General features: G+C 39.5%; 3 protein-coding genes across 3 annotated transcripts; all 3 read right to left on the bottom strand.

Annotated features, from left to right (window-relative positions):
* Positions 1 to 1,234: 1,234 nt before the first annotated feature.
* Positions 1,235 to 3,956, bottom strand: nat14 (N-acetyltransferase 14 (GCN5-related, putative)). The gene is made up of 4 exons (XM_077720821.1): positions 3,783 to 3,956; positions 2,895 to 2,994; positions 2,511 to 2,816; positions 1,235 to 1,878 (listed from the first exon to the last, which is right to left on the bottom strand). Exons 2-4 carry the CDS (start codon positions 2,973 to 2,975, stop codon positions 1,435 to 1,437), a joined length of 831 nt encoding a protein of 276 aa, XP_077576947.1. The 5' UTR covers positions 2,976 to 2,994; positions 3,783 to 3,956; the 3' UTR covers positions 1,235 to 1,434.
* A 922-nt stretch (positions 3,957 to 4,878) lies between these two features.
* Positions 4,879 to 11,176, bottom strand: znf628 (zinc finger protein 628). The gene is made up of 9 exons (XM_077721488.1): positions 11,085 to 11,176; positions 10,147 to 10,661; positions 10,001 to 10,073; positions 8,497 to 9,432; positions 8,247 to 8,417; positions 7,784 to 8,108; positions 7,448 to 7,602; positions 7,123 to 7,365; positions 4,879 to 6,929 (listed from the first exon to the last, which is right to left on the bottom strand). Exons 2-9 carry the CDS (start codon positions 10,527 to 10,529, stop codon positions 5,190 to 5,192), a joined length of 4,026 nt encoding a protein of 1,341 aa, XP_077577614.1. The 5' UTR covers positions 10,530 to 10,661; positions 11,085 to 11,176; the 3' UTR covers positions 4,879 to 5,189.
* A 680-nt stretch (positions 11,177 to 11,856) lies between these two features.
* On the bottom strand, positions 11,857 to 20,703 carry il11a (interleukin 11a). The gene is made up of 5 exons (XM_077720092.1): positions 20,372 to 20,703; positions 19,481 to 19,638; positions 14,291 to 14,386; positions 13,980 to 14,141; positions 11,857 to 13,080 (listed from the first exon to the last, which is right to left on the bottom strand). Exons 1-5 carry the CDS (start codon positions 20,376 to 20,378, stop codon positions 12,901 to 12,903), a joined length of 603 nt encoding a protein of 200 aa, XP_077576218.1. The 5' UTR covers positions 20,379 to 20,703; the 3' UTR covers positions 11,857 to 12,900.
* Positions 20,704 to 23,635: the final 2,932 nt, after the last annotated feature.

Genomic DNA, 23,635 nt, shown 5'->3' with positions numbered 1-23,635 from the left:
TTAGCCCTTGATTCAGTCATGATTTGTTTTAGTTACAAATGCGGCTTATATGAGTAAATACGGTAATTTACTTTTTCCTTGGGGAATTCAATCAGTCAATCAAGTTTTTCAAGTAGACTGTGTACATAAGTATACAGAGTGTGGATGGTTGGCCTCGTTAATAGATGGAGAAGATTTGCCAGGCATTTCAGTGCATTTAACCCCTCGTCAGGGCCAGAACCTCAGTGTAGGAAATGCAGACTCACTCTTTCCGTGCACGCCCAGGCCCGGCACACGCTCGCACACAGCCATACCGTGCAGACACACATGACCACAGTCGCAAACACACTTTCTTTCCAGTGTGTGAACTCACATCTGTTTCCTGACAACAATAATAGCCCTAGATCGGGCGGGTATAGAGACCCCGCTAACAGGTGTCTGCACTCTTTGCCAGTCATGCAGAAAGAAGAAAAGAATCTGACGAGGGCCAAATTGTTAAAACACAGCTTCGGCGCTGCGAAAAAGTCTGATCGAGCATTTATTAACAACAGTGTTGCGTTATTGGGCTTTTTCATCTAAGATAATTAAAGGACGGCGGCTTCCAGGGGAAGTTTAGGGTCTGCCGAGTATGTGTGTGTGGGATTATGAGTGGCCCTCAGGATAATAATTCAGTATTAACTCTCACAGGACTGATTTCTTATAGCTAAACTAATAAAAACTCAACTAAATTGAGGCATTTTGGGTAAAATTTGCTCTTTAATCTGCCCCTGTCAGCTTCTCATATGAAATGTAGCAGTCTTCTTCCACATCAGCATTGGACAAACATCGTTTGTGCTGTGGTCTGGAAGCTGTGGCAGATTGATGAAAACCTCACTGACACCATGTGAGGTCAGTCTAGTCGTGTGGTATTTTGGCAATGTGTGAGAGTGGACACTCGTGGCCAACGCTGGTTGCTTTGTTTATTCATCTGTCACAGCATAGTTTGATTTAGGAGTAGCAATGGCCTGAGAAGGGAACTCTTAAAATTGTAGGGTTGAGCTAAAATGATCATAAACGGTATTCTTATTGGTTAGCTTGTAAAAAAAAAAGCTATATATTAGTAACACTTACAATTTATAGACAAACTTTTCAGTACTTGTCAATACATACTAATACTTCATTTTATCTTGCAATTGTATGGACAGTGTTTTATTTTAATCCAATATTGTTAAAACAAAGCATAAATATTTCTTGCATAAGTAGAAATATGGTAAGATCGAGATAAGAAATCAAGTTTATTGGAACAAATAAATAAATAAAACAGGACAAGTCAAAACAAGTACCGATAACACCAGAGCATCCTTTTGGGGGTTCATAAATAATGCATAAATAAATAATACTAAACACACCAAGATGTTGTAAGATGAAATGTCCACTTTGCACTTTTATAGTCACTCCAGTTTGGAGACCCATCCATCACAAGTCTTTATAAAACACCTTGGTGAGTGGATATCCCAGAAACCCCCGCTCTGGAAATTCTTGCTGTCCTTGGTCATTTGCGTCTTCTTCAAGCTCCTCCCCTGGTTGCACATAACCCACTTTTCTGAAGAAGACCTCACCCACTTTGGATGGATAGGGTACATGTGCGTAGACTCTGAACGCTCCCGCTTCTCTCTCCTTGAGCTCCAAACTCTGGATGAAGAGCCGGGCTAGGCCCTCCTTGCGGTACCAGCTGCCCGTTACCAGTCGACAGAACCGCCTGATACCGGATTGCTTTTCGCTCTCTTGAAAAAGGCAGGCTAGGATTTCCCCCTCGCTTTCTGCTACCCAGACCAGACCCGCTGCTTGCTCCCTCTCTGGAGTGATTGTCTCCGTTGACGCTTCCTTGTCGTTTTCTTTAGCTCCGATTCTGCGCCTTGACTAAGAAATATAAGGGAGATTAAAAACAACACAACAAGAGGGTGCTCGGACGTTTGGTTGCCGGTCTTTTGGTCCTTCTGGTCGCTGGTCAAATGGTGACAGAGAGTTTACTGTTGAAGCCAGCTCTCAAAATTATATTCATTAGACAGAGTTTAATATCTAAGAGAGAGTTTAATATCTAAGAGAGAGTTTAATATCTAAGAGAGAGTTTAATATCTAAGAGAGAGTTTAATATCTAAGAGAGAGTTTAATATCTAAGAGAGAGTTTAATATCTAAGAGAGAGTTTAATATCTAAGTACTGTTTAATATCTAAGTACTGTTTAATATCTAAGTACTGTTTAATATCTAAGTGCTGTTTAATATCTAAATGCTGTTTAATATCTAAGAGAGAGTCTAATATCTAAGTACATTTGACCGGCGACCAAAGGGGACCAAAAGACCGGCGACCAAACGTTCGGCGACCAAACGTCCGATCAAGAACTACAGTTGGGTATTGTCTCATTGGATATCACTGTCAATGGCAACAAGAGTTAATAAAGGAACACAAAAAAATCCATCATGTTAAGCACCATAAATTACGATAGTACGTTTTAAAAGTAAAAGTTGGCGATCAGTTCACCATTCAACCAACCTTTTTCGTTCCCATTTTCTTGCCACTTATCCTCGAATAAGGATTCTCCAGGATTTCATCCTGTGTGCCCCTGAAGCTGCTGCCCACGTAGTCCCACGACGGCCGACTGCAACCCAGAACCCCCGTCGAGCGCGGCATGGTGATTTTGAGGTAGATGATAAGCAGGAAAACGGGAATAGCAAGAGCTAGGATGAAGGAGTGAATAAGGCAGCGCAGTGCGGATGAAAAAACTGCCAGGATGAAGATGCAAAGTGGGCGAGTGAGGATGTGAAGGATGAGGCGGTTTTCCATGCCTTCGCAACCCTCCTGCAAGAAAAATGATTCTGTCTGAAAATGATGGAAAAGCAGCTCTATATTAATAAAAATAAATACAATTCAACAAACCTTAATGAGAGCTTTGACCATGTCAATGTCTTCTTCCTTCATCCTCCTGAATACCACTTGATCCAGATCCAACCTCACCATGATTACTTGATTTTGGGACCTTAAAACATGCAATCGTGTTTAAGGAAAGACCATAAAAAGGGCATTCAAGTAGTTTCTCCTGGGGGAAAACATTGTTGGTTGGTTTGGACTCTTCTTCCTTTTTACAATTATTGTAAATATTCTGATATATATTTCTATTAAATAGAATAGCATTGCATTTTAAATATTTGCTTATTAGGGCTTTAATTAATTCTTTTTTAATGATACCAAGCGTTTTTTACTAACTCCCAGGCTCACTGTTTACATAAAAGCTCTAGTAAAAACAATTATTTGTACTTTCTATGTATTATATTTATGCAAATTAGTTTTAATAAATAAATAAAAACTAATGTTTTGTCCTATTCTATTACACATATCAATCACTGTATATGATAGATAAATTCTCTGTTGACAACATGCCTTAGAATAATAGTAATTATGATTCCATTGTCTAATGATGAGTTCAGTGTAAAAAAACAAAGGATATGCTCCAGCACCCCCGGCGACCCTTGTGACGATCGATGAAATTGATGTTGCGATTTTTTTCCTCACTAAATGACATTGTCCTCATTTTTGATATTATGGAAAAGAGCCCACTGACCCATATTTATGACAATTATATCTTATGAGCGAGGTTTTGAATGAAAGTACAGTACATTTCCATGCATTTTAACTTATTTATGCACCAACTACCAACAATAGTGATTTTTTTGGGGTGGTTGCACTGAGGTGACTGGCCATTTAAGGCAAAGTCTAGTTTTTAGCAACGAATCATGCTGAACCACTGTCGTCCCCTGCCCAACTTACCTTTGTTTTTCCTCACGTCGGAAAAAAAAATCAATTTTATGTCGTCATGTCCATGGAGCGTTTGAACATCTGAGTAAATGACAGCAATAGACTATTCTTCGTAAAAGTGCTATTCTGGTTGCACATTTCTCCGTCTTAATTTAGATCCAACATGGACGATTACGCTGTTTGCGTACGAACATCTCCGCATTGTGTGGATTGGACGGGAATGCTAAATGTTACGTATAGTGCACTTTACGTCCATAATCTCTATTTAGGTTCAATTATTTCAGAAAAAGGGGTCACTAAAGTAAACATCTATTCAAAACGTTGACACTAAATAACTTAAAACCTTTATAACGTTAGATTTTTTGTCATAGTTTTTTACTAAATTTATGCTATTGATGGTTATAGATGTCCAATTTGTTTAAACTGGGAAAACTAGTTGATTGCTCATGTTTGAATGTCATAGACAGGGATAGACGTTCAATTCATTAGGATCCATGGCAAATTAGTTAAATGAGTGCCCTGTAAGGACTATTTTTATAAAAATGAAATAATTTATGGATGAAAGAAGCACAAGTCAAACATTGTATGAATACCTTACATTTATTATTAAGCTACTATTAATATTGTGAACAAATTGACAATTTACATCTATTAACAACAAATTCATCAATACATTGACTACCTCTGACGGTGTCATTTCAACTAATATATTAAAGACTATCCAAAAGTACATGCCCAGCCTATTTGAATGTATAACATTTCTAACAAGTGGCACTGAGGCATATCAACACATTTTCCTGTAACTGCATGCTCTCAGTTCCAGGAGATTAAAAGTAAAGTGCGAGTAAAATAATGCGCCCTTCCATCCTTTCACTGAGTTATTACATCTTAGACTTGCACATGGAAAATTTAAGGATACTGGAATTTTGTGTGAAATTTCAGGATTAACTTTTAACATACTACAACCTTTTGATTAAAGGTGAACTTCTCTCAAATGTTGAAATTTTCCATGTTCAACACATACATGGATAGTTATAACAAATGCAAAAAAATCTGAAATTCACCTAATGGCATACAATATGAAAAAAATAAATTCATAGTACTAAACTTTGCCATTGAGAAAAATAGATATTTAATTCATTTAAATTGGCAAAACAGCCTTCAGTAACATTGATGACACTAGATGTCCAATCTATGTAAACTGGCCATTTTCTCTTAAATTTTTCAATAAAATTTAAAAAAATCTAAATCAACTCTTCAAATATGAATCATTGACGGTGCGTCCATTTCTTGAAATGTCTTATACTGTCTTTCATACATAGTTAAACACCAACTCATCACCATTTACAGTTGTAGTAGTTCATCCTGAAATATCCAGCCATAATCCTAGTACTCCTAAATTTGTATGACATGTGTATTTTAATTAGTAAGTGCAGTACATCTCTGTGTTAAAGTTCCATTACCAATAACATGTTCTTCAGTCTGTACTTCTGTATCACCCAAACCGTTTTCTTTGGAAGACTTTTCACTTTCCTCTTCAATTTCGCCCTCCAATTTCCCATCGTTGCTAGGCGAACTCTCCAAATCAACTACTCTCTCCATCCTGTCCTCTATTAAATTACTGGTACTCACTTCAATGATGACAATTTCATTACCCCCTTCTAATTGAAATATCCCCCCTCCACTAGCTGCACTACTACAGTTTTCACCATCTACTCCCATCATGCCATCCTCACGTTCTATTAAAGCTATCATTTGCATTCCCTCTTGGGATTCTTGTTCCATTTTGCTTTCATCGCCTACTTGGAACACCACACCCTGACTATGAAGAGGCACCAAGTTTTGGCCAGATTGGCAGGAAAGCGCCATGTTGTCGTCGGGGTGTTGGTTAAAATCAGTTTGGGATTGATCGCCTTCCTGAAAATGAAAGACAAAAGAGCCTCCCTGTCCACACTCGTCTTCTCCATGTTGACTCGTGCTGGCTTTCTCCCCACCCCAGTCTTGTAGAAGTGACATCATCTCGCTTTTATCGGCGTCCTTTTCCGCCTCTCCTTGCGCGTTGGCTGCAAATTGCAACACAAGTGAGTCGCCTACTTCTTGATTCAGGTCGTCCTTTGTATGTCCTTCATTGTCAAAGGATAAAACAAACTGCTTTTCTGTCAGTGTTTCTGATGAGTTCATATCAGTTAATTTGGTGTGGTTGTTATCAGGAGTAGAAACAATGGCTGGTACGGATTGAGCATCAATGGAAGTAGGAGGAGTGTGAACAGAAGCAGGGCAAGGGGAAAGGATGCAATTGGCCGTGATAGTAGTGCTGGTAGGGTGTATTGTCCTGCTAGTGGCATCTGGATTTTTTGTTTCAGCAGGTTTCTGAAGAGCATTTTTTGGTTTGCGACCCCGTCTTCCTCTTGCTGTCCGGTTGCTCTTCCCCAGAATAGGCTTACGTAGTAAAGAGTTAGGAATTGGGGTGACGGAGGCGGTTTTATTGTTGGTTATCGCAATGTGGGTCTGCTGGTGTGTCGATAAAACCGGAAATTGGGTGACTGGAGAATGTGTTTGGTTGTTGAATGTTTGAAACATGGGTAAATTGGCAGGTTCAGTTGATGCTGGAGGCTGGTTTGCTGTAGGGACTAGAATCAAACTTGACTGAGAGCCATTAGTGGAGGGGCATTGGAGAAGGTAGAAGTTCTGGGGTTGGGATGGAGGTGGCGGTGGAGGTGCTGGAGGTGGAGTGGGAGCTGAAAGTGGGATGAGCTGCAAACCGCTGGATGTTTGAATCATGAAATAGTTTTGAGATGTATTAACCGGGATGTTAAGAGCCGGTTGGGACACGATCAGGCTCCCATTGTTCCCCGTCGATTCCAAGGTGATGGGGTTGAGAAGCGTAGTGGTAGTCGTAACACCCCCGACGCTGGCTTTTACCGAAATGCCGTCTTGACTTGTGCCCTTGGGAGAGGGAAGTGGGAGGGTGCTGCTGTGTGTTCGGATGTGTCTCTGCAAGTACGAGTGCATGACGAACTCTTTGGAGCAGTACGGGCATTTGAAGTCCTTCTGAGGAGAATGGGTGCGAAGGTGCAGTTGAAGGTTGGAGGAGTGCGTGAAGCATTTGTTGCATTGGGAGCATTGGAATGGTCTCTCGCCGGAGTGAGTACGTTCGTGCTGTGGAAAAGAGTTCAAGAGAAATGAAAGTTAGGAGTTGTCACTTGGACCGTTTGGGCAGAAATGATTATTTTGATAGTAGACTAAACACCATTTTTTTACATTCAGCTCATTTAAAAAACACGTTATTGTCATTTCCTCCCATAGTTTCAGTGCCATTGATGGCGAATGAGTTCATGGAAGTCGGGCTGACCTGTTTGAGGTTGGACGTCTGCGAGAACGATTTGGAGCAGATGGTGCAGACGTGAGGTCGCAGTCCAGAATGCATCTGACTGTGCCTACGCAAACAGCTGGTGTTCTTAAAGGACTTGCCACACTCTTTACACACATAAGGCCTTTCGCCCGTGTGTTGCCGCAAGTGGTACTGGTAATGCGAACTCCACTTGAACGTTAGAGCGCAGTGAGGGCATTGGAATGCTCGTACGCCTGTGTGCACCTAGATGTACCGAGAAAAGATTAATCCAAAGAATTTGTGACATAAACAACCATTGAATGGAAGCTTTGGGTACTTTTCTTACCCGCTGGTGGATGGAGAGTAGCGAGGACCTTTTGAAACTCTTTCCACATTCAGTGCATCGGTAGGGTCTCTCACCAGTGTGGTCTCTCATGTGGTACTTTAGGCCTGAGGAACCTTTGAAGGCTTTTCCGCACTCTGAACAGCGATAGGGGCGCTCTGTTTAAAAGACGAAGAAAACACAATGGGAATTTCCATCCATGCTGAAAAGCATTCATATTCAAAGTCATTCTCGCTAGCTAAAACATTGCAACATAGTCTTACTTAACTCATGGATGTAACATTTTCTGATGCTAGGATCATTATACAGTGTATATGTGTTTTATTACCACTAAATTACCTCCATTGGTAGTATTCTTGTTGCCACTGCCCCTTTTGGTGTTTTTAGCTAGTTTTGCAGGCAGTCCTTCTTGTTCTTCGCTAACAGCTATTAAGCTAGTATGAATTTCCGTCTTTCCCTCTTGTTGCTTGTCAGGAGAGGAAGGCAGTGGCAGAGACAAGGTAAGGGAAGGTGGGCACACTATCTCAGCTTCGGCCTCGGCCAGAAGACGTTGCTCTGGAGTGTGGGTGTGTTGGTGGGTGAGAAGCGAGGATAGTAGGGGAAATGATCGGTCGCAGGCAGAACAGCTGAACTGAGACCGGGATTGGGAAGAAAGGGAGTGCATCTGGAAGTAGAGATTATTTCAGGAATTAGAACAAAAAACATCATTCAAAGGGTTGCCTGTAAGAACACATCCTTCAAATTTGAAGTTAGCATGACTAATAGGAAGTTTGATTTATTACGCTGTATTAGGAGTTCTCACCAGTGAGACGTGTCTATTGAGGCCTCCACTGGTCTTGAAGGACTTATTGCAGTAGCCACATGAAAGGCCTGCCCATGTGGTTGGAGCTTCTGGCTGAACACTCTTGGAACTCTCAATCACTTTGCTGAAGCTTTGTAGAAGTTCAAACTGGGCTTGGGAGGTTCCCACACTCTTTTCAACCAACCAAAATAAAAAAAACATAGCTTAATTTCTTCACTTACTGTGTCAGTTAACAGTTTTTACAACTTACTGAATTATCTCCATCAACTGCATCTGGAAGTGCAAGAAGAACATCTGCCGTATGTCCACTTTCAGCCGCTGCCGTTGTTTCTACGACTTCTTCGAAATCAGCGAGTAGATGTCCAGCCCCAACTAAACCACCGACCTCAACCTCCCCTGATCCTGATCGCGATTCCCCATTTGAACCGAGTTCTTCAGTCCTCATGTGAATTGACTGATGTTCCTCAAGATCATTCCTACTGGCAAAAGTGTTATTGCAGCTCCCACAGCTATAAAGCAACAAACTAGCACCAGTATCCGTGCTCAAGTGTACTTCTGTCCCAATGGCCCGAGATGCATTATTACCCTCTCCCATGGAAGTAAGGCTGAATTTTGGGAGCAGGTTAGAATTCTGGCTGGATGAAGACGTGGATAAAAAGACCTCTTCCATCCCTACTTCGTCATTCCCTTCCTGGCTTACGTAGCCTACCATGGCTGTCAACATGGACGTGGCTTCTTCCTCAGAGCCTACCACCATTACTTCTACCAGGTCACGCTCTCGCCCAGCGTCCTCTACCACCTTACTCTCCTTCGCATCTGCACTCGGGTTGGCGTGGGAGTTCTTATGCAACGCCAAGTTGGACGAATGAGTGAAGCTACGACCGCATTCGCCACACACATATGGTCTCTCGCCTGTATGTATCCTCATGTGTTGCCTAAGGTTGGTAGACTGAGTGAAGGATTTGTTGCATACGCTGCAGGTGTAAGGTTTGAGACCCAGGTGGACGTTTTTATGTCGGCGTAGACTGCTCGAGTTCTTGAAAGCTTTTGGGCAGGTATCACACGGGTAAGGGCACTCGCCGGTGTGTTGTCGTAGGTGATATTGGTAATGGGAACTCCATTTAAAAGTCAATGGGCAGTAGGGACACAAGAATGTCCTTATTCCTGTGTGGACACTCTGATGCACCTGGAGAGGAAATCAAGGAAAATTTGGAGGAACAAACATCCCACTGGGAATAATCTTGATAAACATATATACTAATAGCCAGTATCTTCAGGATGAGCCCACAATTATATCAGTGCTGGTTATATTTTAGCCAATCAAGTGCCGGAATACCAGATTGTTTGCCCTTCCTTGTTACACAATTAATACTCATTATTATTTGCACCTGAGTATTTATGTGTGTTGGTATAACTGCTGCCACAAATTGGCTGCACTTTTAAGTAGTCTTTTTTTGTGTACTCTATTAACTGAGGTCTGGGGAATTTTTGAATTGCATACTTAAATACTTTCTGCAACCGTTTTTTTTTGCATGTTCCTCAACAAATAGATTACCCAACCCTGTACAATGTATTAATACGTGAAACCATACCTGGCTGCACTTTTAAGTAGTGTCTTTTTTGTGTACTCTATTAACTGAGGTCTGGGGAATTTTCTAATTGCATACTTAAATACATTTTGCAACATTTTTTTGTGTCCCCTTAACAAATAGACTACACAACCCTATTCAATGTATTAATACGAGTAGCCATACCTGGAGAAGAGATGAGCGTTTAAAGGCTTTGCCACAATCTTGACATTTGTAAGGTTTCTCTCCTGAATGAGACCTGGAAGAAAAAAAACAAAAACATAATAATGCAGGTTTTTACCAAGAGTAATATCCAATTGTAAATGATATACCTTTGATGATAGAGTAATGCAGATGAGCCTTTAAATGCTTTAGGACAAAGGTTGCAGCGGTAGGGTCTCTCATTGTTGTGGCTTCTCTGGTGGTGCGTGAGCCGGGACGACCACCTGAAGCTCTTGCCGCAATCCAAACACTGGAAGGGATGCTCGGACTGCTCGGTCTGTTGGGCTGACGACTCCGACGTCGCCCCCATGTCCAGAACTACTTCAACGCTGTCTACCACACTTTTGTTGCTCTCCACTAGATCTCCCCTGTCCTGGTCATCCTCGCCATCCTCGCCTGAGCCGAGAAGTGACGGGAAAGGAGAGAGTGAGGCGGAGGACTGTGGAGTTAACAGCTCTGTTTGGACCACCAGGGTGGCCACTGAGTTCGCCATGACAGGTGAGTTGATTCTTTGGATGTAGATCAGTTTTTGGTCATAGGTTTGCACTTCATCCAGCCCATTGTTGGGTGTTGCTGTAGTGTTGGAATTCCGTCCCACCCCTGTCAGTTCCACTGAAACACAATTCTAAAGCGAATGCAAAAATAATACAGCGTTACTTTTCATTCTTGCAAGAACTCCCATTTTTCACTCTTTACACATTCCTGATTTGACAGCTTTAACTGTGCCTACTGTTTGTACGCTCTCATCCTCCACCATATCACAGTTTGCTAGCTGTACACACATCAATTTATACCAGGGAAAATGTTCTCGCATCATCATTAGGATAGATCTACTGGCTAAACATACACTAAAAACCTTTTCTGATTTGTTTTACAATGTCAACAATGCAGTTAACGTTACTTACTGGCCTGCATTTGGCCCTCGTCTAAGGAGATCGTCTATAAAATATTCAAAAATAATGCATGCAATAGCAACGATGAAAATTGTCGCGTATATTTAACTACTTCGTAAACGATATTGGTGATAATATGAGAATGAGATGCATACCGCAGTGCTAATCCACACAACCTTAACAATACACGGCACAGACAAACAGTTCTCCACCCGAAGCCGCCCTCCAAGTACAAGGATGGCGATTGGTCCGTTTAGACATATGATGAGCTTTTTCTATTGGATAGCTACTTTGAACTCCGAGTATGTTGGCGTTTTATTTTTATTTAACTTAAAATTTTGTGTAAATTCAAACCCTTATTTCTGAATTAGGACTTTGACTAATAAAAAATACATTATGGTATTTTTAAATTGTTTAAAAAAATTGGAATTGCCGTCTAGTTTTTACAGCGATTTGATAGACATTAGCGCAAAGCATTGTGGTATATGTAGTGTTTAAAAGTGTACCTACATGTATTTTAAAATGAAAGAAGACACATATTCATATTTCTCCGATTGGAAATCATCTTAGTTTTTGTAATAGTGAGATAGGTAATTAAAAAAACTTTTTAAATAAAAAAACAGTATTTCTGGGAAGTATAGTATGAATCATATGATTTATAATAGTGTGAGGGTTTAGTAAGTCAAATGAAATGAATTTAAAAAGCTTTATATATGACAAACTATATCTAGATTATTTGACCCATGAGAAAAAAAATGCATCTGCATAACCTTTGCACATTCTGTAGTTTTTATTTCACCAAGGCACATTTTTCACATTGAGGCCAATCAGTGTCAGAGGCATCTCGATGTTACAATAATTTAACATATAACTGGAGTGTATTAGAATACAAACTTTATAAAAGTATAAAAGAAGGAGATAGAGGAGACTTGCTCCGTTGCAGCACAAAAATAAATAGTTCCACCAAGTTACTTAAATAAATATCCAATACTGTAACAAAAAAACTAGAAAGAAATGAACAAAAATGAAAGTGAGAAAATAGCTCATCTAAATTAGATTGTAGAAAACATCATCCACAAAGCACTGTACAGCAATTTACATTCATGTACAATTATGTACACCAATAGAGTGTCACAATACATAGTATTTTTAAGACTTTTAGTGTTTAAGTTAAGAAAAGAACAACCTTATTTTTTTTCTAAATTCCAAAATATGCTTTGTAGGCCAGCCATTTCACTCATCCAAGACGCTGATTCCATAAGTTTGTGCAAAGAATCTAATCAGGTCCATCAGTGCTTAACAATAGGGCCCACTCAAACAACTTTACCACATTTAAAGATGTCTCCTCATGCAAAGCGCGACAAACAAGCGTTACAAAAATAGATACTCTGTCTCTGGCACTAAAAAGTAATTCACTTGTCTTGATGATGTCACTGGCACATCCCTTTGGTTATTTTTTTTCTCAGTTTTTCGTATAAATTTAAGGGCGTTGCTATATGAAAAAAAACATTGACTATCTCTGATGTATTTCTGGAATAAAATTAAATGGATAAAATACACAAATACCAACAGATGAGTTTAAAAGAAATGTAATAATTACCAGGGAGTACTACTACCTTGGAGATCAGTGAGACACAAGAAAAACAAGAAGTATGTGGTCAAATAAATTCACGTCAGTGAAGAAACGAAGATGCCAGATGACACATAAAGACTTCAAATAAATAACATTAAATAAATTACTAACAGTCAATAAATAAATAAATACATAAATAACATGGTCGTGGACTATGAAAGAGTTCAAGAAATGATGGTTACCGTGGTTACACTTGCATTGTAATGTATCCTCTATGGCTCTAGTGGAAAGAAAGATATTCTTTACACTTAAGGTGATATTGTGGCCTTTTTTTGGATGCCATTGACTACAGTGCAAGCTGCTCGTTCCCTGTTGTGCGTTCTGACTTCTTTGAGTTCTTATTGAGGTGTGGTGATTTTTGGCTTGAGGCTGATGAATGCTCTGGAAGCCCAATCGCAGAAAAGCTTGAAGTGGTGGAGGAGTTCTTGGCTGGATTGCAGCACATCAAATTGATAAGGGAGATGTGGGGGGAGAGATGGGGTGGCAGGGGTCAGTTTTGGGGCATCCACCCTCAGCATCTGTAGGTAGGATTGACAAAATGTTCATTTAGTCAACTGGAATTTACTTGTGAAGCTGCATGAGATGTTCACATAACCCTATTCATGAGAAATAATGGGAAAGACTAGTTTTTGTGGTTTTGCAGTGTATCGTCAGTTATTTATGGATAAGAAATCTGTGTTGGCGCCCTCTTGTGGGTATTTGAGTCGAAAGAACATTCAGAAGTGAATGGAAGAGCTTTAGTCTTTGCTAAATAAGTGAATTATGATTTAAGGCATCTGTGTCAAAGTGGCGGCCCGGGGGCCAAATCTGGTCCGTCGCATCATTTTGTGTGGCCCGGGAAAGTCAATCATGAGTGCCGACTTTATGTTTTAGGATCAAATTAAGATGAAGAGTATAGATGTATATTAGATTTCCTGATTTTACCCCTTTTAAATCAATAATTGTAATTTTTAAAAAAAAATTCTGTGTTTTTAGTTCAAAAATCTTTCCAAAATACTCAATGATGCCATTTCATGGTGCCGTAGCACTGTCTTTGGTAAAAGTTGGGCTTTAAAATGCCTTCTCTTAGAACTTGATTTTCCCATCGAACTATGTTGAAGTTGAGGGTTGGGAGCTTCAATTTAAAAGTATACATATTACCCTTTCTAATATAAAAGTAGGGCGTCGGCACTGCCTTATGGCATCTATAGGCAATTATAGAAACATTTTGAGGGCCGTAAATCACTCGCTGAGTGTCGCTATTCGAGAAAGCTATTACTCCTTTTTGCCAATGGAAAAAAGCCGAGCCAGCGGAAAAGGGCCATAAGTCAACTGGGATAGGCTTTTAATGCCCACCCACGTTATTAAAAAAAAAAAAAAAAAACATTATTAGGCTTTTCTTTTGCTTTAAAACTTTCAAAGTTAAGCGAAGTTATACCTGACGGCACAAAAGATTGATGAGTGACTTCATTTCTCTGATGACCTCCACCAACTTGGGGAGAGCAGGGTGATGGTGTTTCTTCGATACCCGGTTCAGCCACTCAAAGTGGTGCTCGTAGAGTTTCAGATCGGCGTGTAGCTGAGAGAGAGTGGGCTTCACCTAAAGGGTGGGGGGCAAGAAAGTTAAGAGACTTGTAAATGGGTGTGTCAAGATGTGCTGTAACTGTGTGAGGACGATGAAGAAAAAAAAACAGGCTGGCTTCTCACACGCACACATTCACAGAAGAAACACATTATCAGGGGCATTACCTCAAGGTTGCTGAGATCATTGGCTGATCTGTTGCTCATTTCTGGCAGGGACCTGAATCTGTGGGGCTCCACGTCAGATTCGAATGCATGATCTCTCTAAAGGAGAAAACAAGACACTTAGAACACATAGCCACTCGTCACCATCTTGCATCAGAAATGTGCGCTCATCCACTCAGACAAGTCACAGCAGCACGAGGAAAGTATTAGTGGTGTGACAACGTTCGCCGAGAGACGCTTTGTTTCCTGCACTTTCAGACAGTAGCGCTTACCGAAGGACGTGCGGTTGGTTGGGGTCAGCGTCAGTTCGTTCGTACTAGACTGCTTCATAAGACAAAATAGTTCAAGACTGGATTTTTTGTTTTGTTTGACTATGTGGAGAGATTTGAGGGTTTTTTAACACTGAAAAAAACGGATTGTGCTGATGTTTTTTTTACAGTATGAGCTCATTTCGCATATTCTTTCATGTTGTTTTGTTTCACTAAGTAGGACATGCCAGGTTAAGTTATCATTATCCTGTCAGAAATCAGCTTGCAGCAAAACTGTGTTCAAACAGGTATTGGTTGTCAAAAAAAATACTTTACTACAGTTGGGAAGTCTGTTTTTTTGGGGTATTTTATTTTATGTTCTCACTGTGTGAAGTCAAAACCATAAAGAAGATTGTTGTTAATAAATCTGCCAAACATATATGATTTATACAAATTCCTAGTGTAGAAAATGAGCCTTCAAAATCATGAAAAATCAAGTCTACGTCACTGTTCTGAAATGCTGAGTGGGTTCAACCACGCCCCGCTCAACTGTTGACTGTCATCCAAATGTCACATGGAAAATTGGGCATTACTTATTCCACCACGTTTTTTTTATGCCTATGCATGTTATAGAAAAAGGAAGAAGCATCCCTTAAGGCACATGTGTCAAAGTGGTGGCCCGGGGGCCAAATTTGGCCCGCTTCATCATTTTGTGTGGCCCGGGAAAGTAAATAATGAGTGCTGACTTTCTGTTTTAGGATCAAATTAAAATAAAGAATATAGATGTATATTCAATTTCATGATTTTTTCCCTTTTAAATCACTAATTGTAATTTTTTAATCCATTTTTCTAAAATATATCTAAAATGGTCTCAGTTGGCCTTTTCCACGTTGCAACGACAGGTGGATGACTTGCGAACTAACAGACATGAACCTTATCAATAACAACCTAAAAGTACCATTTAATTCACCAAATAACAAATGCCTAATTTTTAAAATCATATCAGCATCAAATCTGGCTTTAACTTTGCCCCATAGTCGAAAAAGAATTCCAAACTGGTGAAATTCAGTGAGCTAGCTGATGTTGTCGTTCTTAGTATATTTTCACATTTTCAGCAGTTATCTTCAAACATGTGCATTGTATATAAATATTAGATTAGATTAGGTAACTTTATCCCATATTCGGTAAATGTCATTGTCACAGTAGCAAAAGGGTGAGAATACAGACACAGAAAAAGACATTTTAAAGATAAATCAATAGGTCATAAATAAATAAATCTATAGTACTAAATCTGTTGAAGTCTTACTTTCAACTGCAAGTGCCTGTACTTTGTACTCAAGTCTGGCCACCCAATGTCAACAATAAGAGCAAATGACCTGAAGCCACAGGATGTTTTGTGCACACAACAACGCACGCAGTGGCCAACAGAGCAGAGCGCAGCGACAGCACACAGCCCAAGGGAAACTCCAAAGCCACTATAAAAAGATGGAATGACGCAATACTGCCCACTGCCCAACTACACAGTATTGTGTTGTCATCCACATCTGCTCTCACTATCTTGTATGTCTCATCTCGACCACTAGAGGGGGTAAACAATATCCATGCACAGGTGAATTGAACTCATCAGGGGACAGTGGGACTTTGACTTAGCAGTTTCATTTTCTTGTATGACCCAGCTCTTAGCTCAGCTTTCCCGTATATAGATATTGCTCCATATTTTTTTTTATAGCGCAAGGGAAATTCCCATGAATTATGAAAAGCTCCAAGGTATAACTAGCTCTACTAAGGTGTTTATATAGAACGAGGATGTCAGACTCGGGTTGGTTCACGGGCTGCAGTAACGTCAACTCGATTTGATGTGGGCCAGACCATTTTAGATATTAGATATTTAGATATTTTTTTTTAATAAATGGATTTAAAGAACTGGATCAAAAGCTCCGATTATTCTATTTTTTATAGATCTAAAACAATGTTTATTTTAGCTTTTTGTGATATATTTTTTAGATTTTCCACTATTTTTTAACTAAAAATACAGAAAAAATGATCAAAAAATTACAAATATTGATTTAAAAGGTGGAAAATCAGGAAATTGATTATACATCAATACTATTCATTTTAATTTGATCCTAAAACAGAAAGTCTGCACTCAAGATTTACTTTCTCGGGCCGCACAAAATAATGCGGCGGGCTAGATTTGGCCCCCGGGCCGCCACTTTGACACCTATGCTATAGAACAATTGCGCAAAGCAGAGCGGCCAATTGGTGGAGTGGTTAACGCATCGGCTTAACAATGTGAGATCTGGTTCCAATCCAGGTCGGTCCACCTGTGTAGAGTTTGTATGTTCCACCCGGGCCTGTGTGGGTTTTCTCCGGGTACTCCGGTTTCCTCCCACATTGCCCTGCGATTGGCTGGCCACCAATTCAGAGTAAGGCGGTTCCGAAAAATGAAAATTGATCAAAACCATGTCTGATTCTATAATGAATGTAAATGAGTGATGGCTCATCCTTCAGAGAACATAACAACATAAGTTGATTAGTGCTCAGAAATGTTTTGTGCCAACATTTTTCCTAAACATGTTGTTGTTATTTGTGTTTTTAAAAAAAAAAGTTATTTTTAAGGCATGAATGTCCCTCATTGTGTCTATTCGTAAGACTTCACTAATGTTGCGGTCCTGTGTTTTGTCTCTACAGCTTTTGTCCTCCTGTGTCCATCGTTCCTATCAGGTACACACACACACACATACACACACATACACACATACAGAGTACTCTATCATCTCTTCATCTCTTGTGGTTTTAACTCCATCTTTTTCATCCTTTTAATTCCCCTCTCTTATCCTCCTTTTTCTCGCTCCCTCCTCTTTGGCTTATGACCTCACCCGGGCAAAACTTAACGTCTAGCGTCTGTCTTCCTTGAATGCAAATACAAGAATGCGATAAATCTTTTTTTTTTTTTTGTTATATTTTTATCAAGTCACTATGCTGTGGCGACCAAAAGTAAAACACTAAACACCACACCTACACAACCGTGACTATTTACAGAAACCTCAATAAGCCCCATACCGCAAAAATGCACACACATACACACACATGTATCTTTTGCCACCGACACTCTTGGCCACATTTGCATGGTTTTGTCACAAAAACTTATATAAACTTATACGTATACGCTCCAGCTCCTGTTTTTAAAAGCATCACTTTCATTGCTCGTCTCGCCGGGACTTTCCACGGATTCCTTTTTTCTATTTATCTTTCCGAACGATGTCCTCTTTTTAGCAAAAAATTCCACACAATAAGAAAAAAATACATCTTCCATGTTACCGAACACTGTCAAATACTGTCCCCAATACTCCTTGATGTGTGCATGTGTTTTTTTAAAGCCGAACCACAGGTTTAAACGATGGCGACAGTGATATAGCCTCAAATACACATAGTACATAGTACATATATAGAACACTACTACTTTACATGGACTAATCAAGACTAGAGAGCGTTATGAAGCTATTATTAGCTTTTATCTACGCTAACACAAAGAGTTTTAACGTTTGCATAATGCAAAAATAGAATCTGGATCAGTCACGCGAAACTAAAGATGCACAAGATATGATCTGGGTGTATTTTTTTTTTGTTCACCTGTTGCAAAACGCCAGCTGGAGACCAATCTTGGCTACATTCTCGCATGTGATTTTCCTAGCCGCGCAAATGTCAACAAAACTGGCGCATTTACTCAGACGTGTCCGTACAATGTGGTGGGGGGAAAATACAAGCTTCCTTTACTGCAATCACATTTCCACCGTCTTACCACAGAAACCAAATACGATTCCAAGTAAACATCTTGTGCAGTATTATTATTTGTTGTTATTTCGTGGTTGAAGGTGAGAAATTTTCTTTTTCAACCCCTTAAAATCTCTGCTTAGGTCGTTTCTGTTGCAAGTCAGGTGACATAAGATTGCTGAGTCAGCATTCTGTGAGGTCACTCACTCAAATCTTTGGCCAGTCGGTCATCAGTTAAAAGCAGCTTAAGTTTGTCTGTAATAAATAGCTGAGATCACAAACCCCCATTAACTTCTAAATAAGTTTAGTGCTTTAATTAATGCTATTAGGCAATTAGGCTTGGGTGTAATGGCTTGGAAGAATGATAAAAAAGTCTTAAGCCAGGGACAAGGGAGAATGCTTAAATGTAGATCACTAAAGAAAAAGGTCAGTTTAATCTTAGAATGCTGGAATAAGTAAGGCTAGTTATTTTTTTAAAGACGTATTTTGCATTGGCTTCTATATCTTATCTAATAGCGTCTTTTGAATATGATTTGTTAGCTTGGGAGGGTGATATGGAAATGAATGGGCAATAACGGTACGGATGTGGCTAAGAAAAATATTGATGTGTAAAAATAGAGCCAAAAAATGCACAAAAATGCAATTGAGTGCAGAAGATCGGCAAAAAAATCACAGTTTCAGTGGGTGTTTTTTTATAGTGGGATAGATAGGGTGCTAGTTTAATGCATTTGTTGCTCTAGCGCCATCTAGAGAAGACAAGAAAGGCTATTTACACAAATTTGCGAATATTATAGTGTGTTAGATTAAGATTATTGGGATTTTTTTTTACTTTCGCAACTGATTATCAGCCTTGCCCATTAGATTTCTCAAGTGTATTTTTCCATATACAAGTCCAAAAGTACTACACTATAAACTGCAGGTGTACACATTGTATTGTGTGATATTTACACGAAAATACATGCGGTTCTTTAGCCAGTAAAATACAGAGTTAAGGTAGAGGTCTCTAAAAATGTCAGAAAATGACAGTAGTAGTGGTCAATTGCCCCTCAGCATCACATTAGCATTTTTCAGGGTTATAAATAGATTTCTTTAGTTAAAAAAAATGACATAGCGGACCAGAATTTGCCCACTACCCTCAAGTTTGACACCTGCCAATCCCCATGCCACTTACCAGCAATTCTTGCGTGAGCTTCATCAGATTTCTAGTCTGATTAAACAACTTGTCCATTTCGCTGGAGCGCCGCTGAGGTAGCGGAGAGGCAGACGACAAGACGGGCAGCTGGGCCAATAACAGCGAGAAGAGCAGAGACGACGATGAGTCCAGCAACACTGGCGGGAGAAGAGCGAGAAAGAAGAAAAAAAACAAAAACGGAAGCAATTAGCTGGGAGGAACTGTCATCTCGTAATGATAATGACCTCAGGCTGCCGCTGTCAACTTCAAGGGGGGGGGGGGGGGGGTATTGCACCATAATATAAACAATAGCTGTAGACTTGGCACGAGGCGCCCTGGTTTTTGAGCCTCGGTGACAGATTCGTGTGTTTACAGGCAAATCATTAAACACATCGGCATCACTCCACCGGCATGGATAAAGCCGAGCAATGAATGCGTTTGGTTGTCACACCTGCAATTGGATAGGTGCATGTGTTGCCGCTATAAATTAGAGAGACCCAAAGGCCAAGTTAGACGAGGCGGTAAAAACAGTACGTTCATTCATTCTTTGGCTCTTTCAAGTTTCAAAAATACAAGTTAGTGTAAAAAAAACGTTTAAAAAAGAAGGAGGAGGGGGCGATGTTGGTGTTGAAGACGCCGAGGCTTGATAATTACAGGTGAAACCGCAACCGTTTACAGACAAAATAACACGTGGGATTTGAACTCACTGTCCTCCAAAGTGGAATCGTTTTTTTTTTTAGAACAGTTTGAATATTTCGGGTTGTCGTTTTTTAAAGAAAATTCAGCGGAAATAAAAAAAAAACAGGAATTACATTGTGGGATTTAAAAAAGTTCAATTTAGGACATTTTAAAGGGGAATTAGATAAAAAAAACACTAAAATAGTCACTTACATTTCATATTGGTTTGAATCCAATAGAATGGAAACCCAGACAGCAAAGTTGATAAATAAATAAATAATAACAATAATAAATACACGTGTCACGTGTTCCAGCTTCTCCTTTTTTTGGCGCCTTTTCAGTCAAAAAAAAATGCTTCCTGAAAACCAGGTAGAATTTTAAAAAAAATTAAATCAAATCAAAATTCAATAGCTTCCAATTTAGTTTTGGCTATATTTAAAAAAAGCAAAAGTTTTTGAGATGTTGAAGTCTTTATGGAAGATGAGAAGGAGGCACTTGGACAGATGAAAAGAGGAATAGCAGAGAGATGGATGCGATGTGTATAAGTCCAATTTATGCCGCAAGTGAAGTGTTTAGGCTTGTTTAAAACTTCCTTTATAAAGACGCCGGGCCTATGACACATCGCCTGTGACTCACTTCATTCATAAAAACACACACACACACATAGACACACACTTGCACTCTCTCTCTCTTTTCTCTCCCCTCCCTTCTTCCCCCTTTACTCTCCTCCCTCTCGCTCTCTCTCTTTCTCTCTCTCTTTGCAAAAAAATCTGTTGTTTCTGCTTCTACTTTCCTCTATCACTTTCTCCCCTCCCATCTCTGCCGACTGGTCGCCGTCCCTGCACCTTTTCCTCCAATCTTTTGCGCTTATCTGTCCATCTCCAAATCTCTTCCCTATATGCTCATTGTCTTCACATGTATCACTTCAGCTCATCAGTTATGTGTTTTTTTATAATACCTGTTCATGTCTGGGGGTATTTTTATATGTTGTTTTGGGGTTTATTTGTAAGATTTCATTCAACACTGTAAAAAATGTTGAAATGTGTATTTCAAGGCAACTAAATACATTTTAAAACTCATGTTTTGATTGAAAACCGGAGAAGAATTGGTAATCAATGGTGGTTTGGGGGTTTAGAAAGCCAAAATTGTAATTAGGAGTTGACAGAAATTTTGGAATTATGACTAGATTATTTAAATATACTTAAAGAAGTAACATCTTGAAATAGGGTTTAGATAAAAATACTGAAATACACTGCAAATTTGTGTATTGGTTTGTTCACATATTCACCATAAGATGTCACAATTGCGAAATGTGTACTTTTTTTATTTTATTTTTTTTAGAATGATGGAGTGGGAAAATGTCATTAAAAGACTGGCAGCCCACTAGGCTTATAAATAGTTAAAAGTAAATTGTCAAGTAGTTTGACCTCAAAATTTGAAGGAAATATTTTATATTTCAGTAAAATATAAAAGGAGGTACTTCAAGACAAATTCCAACATAATGGCTTGCTGTCCTTTTGCCAACACGCTTTTTTGAAAGCATCATTCCACATCGTGAAAGCCAATTTAATGCTTTTAATCAAGTTCACAATGATTTAACTTAAAATACCTTAAGAATTTAAGTTATGCCTACTTCAAATCTCAACTAAGCATGACTAATAGGAAATTTTATTCATTTTTTTTACAGTCCAGTGCCCTGCAAATACCTTTTCCTCTCCTTTTCTGCCCCTTTTGAGACAGCAGCCTGTTATTTCCACTGCCCCACCACCCACCACCCACCACACACACACATGCATACTATCCACCTCCCATTTTTTTCTTTTTTCTCCCTCCCTTCCTCTCCAGGGTGAAGGAAAGAGTGAGGAGTGAGCGACGGATAGCAGAGAGAGGTGTTGTCCAGGACCGGACCAGAAGGGGCCCTCTGAAAAGCGTTGCATAGAAACAGTGAGAACACATGCACATCCATCCATGTTTTTTTTTTTTAGGGTACATGAGCACACGCTTGTACACTGTGGGTGGGGTGCCCACTAAGCGAGGTCATGCAGGACAGCATGACAACATACGTATAACGTACACACACGCGATTTGTAAAGCAGAAATTAGGCTCCTCACGCTATCTTATGGGAGCTTTTGACTTGGAGTAGAATGGATTGGATGGCATATTTGCAGTATTCCCCCGTTTTTTGCTGTGTTTTGCAAAAGAAATGCGGAGAATAATTATGACGGGTATGTTGTGTTTGGTTTGAATTTAAAGGGAGTTTGGGGTTATATTTAGTTTTTGGGTGTTGGTTTTGGTAAAAATGTAGTGAACTTTTTTTTCTTCTGTTGCTAAATCTTGGTGAGTTTGAATAATTTTGAAATAAGGAGTGGAAATTTCCAATTTCATTATTTTATGATGAACAATTGGCACCATTTGATTTTGATTAGATTTTAACAATCAATTTAATAGGATCTGCACAAATAGTAACACAAAAATGTATATTTCCTCTAAAATGAATTTGGACCATTTTTGCAATATGGTGTTAAAACATTTATTATGATATTTGAATGAAAACCTTTCTTCTTAACAAAATGCCATATCTCAAAGGCATTTTTGATTAATTTGATTGGATTCTTCCCTAACTAGGTTCGCAATGACTAATGGGAAGAAAAAAAACACTGAAAAAAATGCAATGCTCCGCCCAGTGCTCGTAGAGATATTACAAGGACGGAGTTGCACCCAGAAAGAAAATTCTCGCATCTGCTGTATGCTCTTATATCAGAATTTGTCTTGTATCTCAAGACAAGTTTTTTTTCCGAAAGTTGACTCGTATCTCAAATCGCTCGTATGTCAGAGCACTCGTATGTCAAGGTACTACTGTAGTTGATTATAGTATTATTACCCAGGCATAGGATTGGTCGCCTGCGTCAACATGAGATCCATTAATCATGTGCGACCACTCCTGGGTGTCACTTTTGAAATGCGAAATGAAATAGATAGACAGATTTTTATGTAAAAACAAGTTTTGATTAACCGCCATTAAGCATGTGTTATGTTTCCTGTATTCTTACTAAACAATCCTGACATGGAGCTGACTGGAAAGAGTCTGTCAGGTGCAGTAAAGCGTGACCCACTGTTGCAAAAAAAAGGGCAAAAATGACTTTCCAGTCATACCAGAGGGAGAAGGCATCTGAGTGTTTACACTACTTACAAAGAAATGCCTACAAAAAGAAGGAAAGAAAAAACCTGGAGGAGTATGAATGTTTTTTTTAGGTGAAACACTCATTTTGTGGTATTGTAATAATTGCTTGGCGTTGGGTGCAATTCCATTCTTACGCCGACGCGGATTTACCCGTGCAGTGGTCAGGGGCTTCCACCGACTAACCGGATGATGGTTTTAGCGTAAAAGGTCACGTGCGCTTTTTTCGGGTCGACAACATGGAGGGAAAATGAGGGTTAGATATTGACACACTCGTTCCTTCTTTCTAATTTGCCAC

The sequence above is a fragment of the Stigmatopora nigra genome, chromosome 7 (genome assembly GCF_051989575.1).
Source record: "Stigmatopora nigra isolate UIUO_SnigA chromosome 7, RoL_Snig_1.1, whole genome shotgun sequence".
Taxonomy (NCBI): Eukaryota; Metazoa; Chordata; class Actinopteri; order Syngnathiformes; family Syngnathidae; genus Stigmatopora; species Stigmatopora nigra.
The sequence above is the reverse complement of the archived record's forward strand: the minus strand, read 5'-3'. Positions and strand labels throughout refer to the sequence as shown.